This window comes from Dipodomys ordii, unplaced genomic scaffold (genome assembly GCF_000151885.1).
Source record: "Dipodomys ordii isolate 6190 unplaced genomic scaffold, Dord_2.0 Scaffold378, whole genome shotgun sequence".
In the NCBI taxonomy this organism is placed as follows: domain Eukaryota; kingdom Metazoa; phylum Chordata; class Mammalia; order Rodentia; family Heteromyidae; genus Dipodomys; species Dipodomys ordii.
Window position 1 is genome coordinate 67,643 of NW_012267594.1, and position 2,736 is coordinate 70,378.

Sequence of the window (2,736 nt, forward strand, 5' to 3'; positions counted from 1 at the left end):
CCCGCTACCCTTGTTCCAGGGCCAGCCCTTCCCCGCTACCCTTGTTCCAGGGCCAGCCCTTCCCCGCTACCCTTGTTCCAGGGCCAGCCCTTCCCTGTGCCCTTGTTCCGGGGCCAGCCCTTCCCCGCTGCCCCTCCGATGGCCAAAATGCCTCCTCGGATTGGGTCCCCTGTGGGACCAGCAATACTCTTGAGAAAGCTAAACGCTTGAATTGAGGATGGGTTTTCCTCCAGCCATGCTTTACAGAGCGTTCTTTGCTGTGATGAACACCACGGATCGGGACAGCGGACTGCAGCCTGTCGCAAGGCCTCGGTCTACTCTGACCCTCCTGACATCTTGGCTAGCCGTGCCACTGGCAGCATTCGCATATAGACACCTCCTTCCTGATGTGGGCCTGAGAAGACTTGCAGACTCCTTTCCTCCTCTGTCCCCTGACTGGGGCTTGCTTCCATATCTGTCCCTGCTAACAAGAGCTTGGTTGAGTCAACGATGATGGCCGGTCCTGTTCCACTCAGAAGCAGAAATAAGGAGATGCCAGTGTTTGGTGGGCACAGCCAGGCAGCATCCCCATTTTCTAAAGGAGCCTTTGAAAACATTCAAGGAGCTTATGAAAACCCATGCCACAGAACACCAACCTCAGCCTAGATGCCCATGGCTCTCAGTCTACACACCTGCTCCTCTTCTCCCCTCTGAGAGAAAAGCTTGGTATGCACAATACATGTTGAAATGCACATGCAAAAATGCAGCATATGTTTGGACATGGTGGCATATGCTTATGATCCTGGGACTCCAAAGTTGGAGGTAGAAAGATTGCAGGCTTGAGGCTAGTCTGAGTTAGCTAGTGAGTTTGAGGCTATCCTGCCTTAACTATGGGAAGCTTTCTGCAAACACACACACACACACACACACACACACACACACACACACACGCGCGCTGCATGAAAATCCAAATAACTACAATCAGACATCATTTATTATTTCTCTTACATTTTACTTTATTTTGGAAAGACAGGAACAAGAATACCTATCAGAAACTACAAAGTTTCTTTTTAATGTAGTTACATTTATCTACTTGGCAGTAACTCATCCTACTAGTAAATAAACAGATGTATTAGAAGCAATAGTTAGCATGTAGAACACCAGCATCTTTCATTAATGCTGAAGGTCTAGGTCTACAGGAGTAGCAAAGGAGCAAACACTCCAACTGGAAAATTCAGGAGCGTCTGTGTAAAGAAAGAGAGGCGTATTCAGAATAAGAAATCTTCCCCAGACCAGGCATTCATCTCTGCTCCAAGCTGCCAGTCATTTTACTGTTGGTCCAAAGAGGCAAGATATGCCAAGACCATCACAATGAATCACGGAAGCTTTAAGTTAGACAAATCAATTCAGAAACACTGAATACATAGAATTAAAAGTTGAGATTCAGACCCTTACAAGTAAACCCGTATAGACCTTGGCAAGGTCGACACAGTGTCAAAGTGGCCATCACACTAAGACTGATTATGAAAGAATGAGATTTCCTTGGGATGAAGCTCGCATTTCCCGTTCAGCCCTAGGCACGTCATTCTTTCTTGGCCACGTTGTAGCCTTTTTTTTTTTTGATCAGTCGTGGGGGTTAAACTTTGGGGGGTGCTGTCCCTCAGCTCTCAGCTCAAGGCTAGTACTCTACCACTTGAGCCACAGCACCACTTCTGGCTTTTTCTGCTTATGTGGTGCTGAGGAATCGAACCCGGGGCCTCATACATGCAAGGCCAGCACTCTACCACTGAGCCACCTTCCCAGCCCTGGTTGTAGCCATTTTTTTAAGGTGCAGGCCACCCGTCCTTCAGGTCACCAACGGCTTCTGGCTGGCGCTTGCCAAACAGCACATAGACCAGAAAGATACCCAGCAGGACAGCCATGCCCCGTCTCCAGAGGGTCCTGTGTGACTTCTGCCACTGCCACAGCCCTGCCAGCAGCCAAGACCCCGGGGACCTCTGCACACGGGCAGCTACGGCCTCCGCCACCCTCTGGAGCCGCTGCTCGGGGTGGGTGGTGCGCAGTGACTGCGCCACGTCGTACACCTGGTTGGTGTAGTGCGTGCCCCCGAGCTTCTTCACCAGGCCGGTGACCAGGCCCAGCAGCTCCTGCACCTGGGCCTCCCGCTCGCGGCCGGTGGCCCGGTTGTCCAGGGCGCACACGCGGCCCCCGCACTCGTCCACCAGCTTCCTCAGGGCCAGGTTGTCGGTGAGGCGCACGTACTCCTGCAGGGAGCCGCCGGCCAGGTCCTCCTTCCTGGTGAAGACCACCACGATCCTGGCCACCACGCCCTCCCCGAACAGCTCCTTCACCTTGCCCAGCGCCTCCTGGTCCTGCCTGGTGTAGCGACCCAGCTGGGTGACCAGCAGCAGGGCATGGGGGCCAGGGGAGGACAGCAGGTAGCAGCGCCCTCGCTCGAGACACCGGGGGTCCGTCCTGGGCACTTGGGTGCTGAAGATGTCCGGGGTGTCGATGACATCCACGTGCCACCCAGCCCACTGCCTGCTGCCGGCCTCGCAGGTGCTGGTCACGGACGTGGCTGCCAGCCTCGACACGAAGCGCTGCTGGCCCAGGATGCTGTTGCCCGTGGCACTCTTCCCTGTCCCCGTTCTCCCAACCAGGATGAGCCGCAGCTGGGACTCCTGCGGGAACTGCTGGACCTCACCTTCTGACCCTGGGAGGGCAAAGGTCACAGGATGTCAGTCGCAGCCACCTTTC

At 54.5% G+C, this 2,736-nt stretch overlaps 2 protein-coding genes across 3 annotated transcripts in view; both read right to left on the minus strand.

Moving 5' to 3' along the window:
- The window catches only part of LOC106001713 (GTPase IMAP family member 5-like), a 12,609-nt gene that overhangs the window by 9,319 nt on the left and 554 nt on the right, over positions 1 to 2,736 (minus strand). The gene's annotated exons all lie outside the window — the stretch shown is intronic.
- Gimap1 (GTPase, IMAP family member 1) lies at positions 1,740 to 2,717 on the minus strand (the record flags this gene model as incomplete). Its single annotated transcript, XM_013036712.1, has 1 exon — positions 1,740 to 2,717. A coding segment is annotated over one exon (915 nt), but the record flags the coding sequence as incomplete, so codon positions are not given.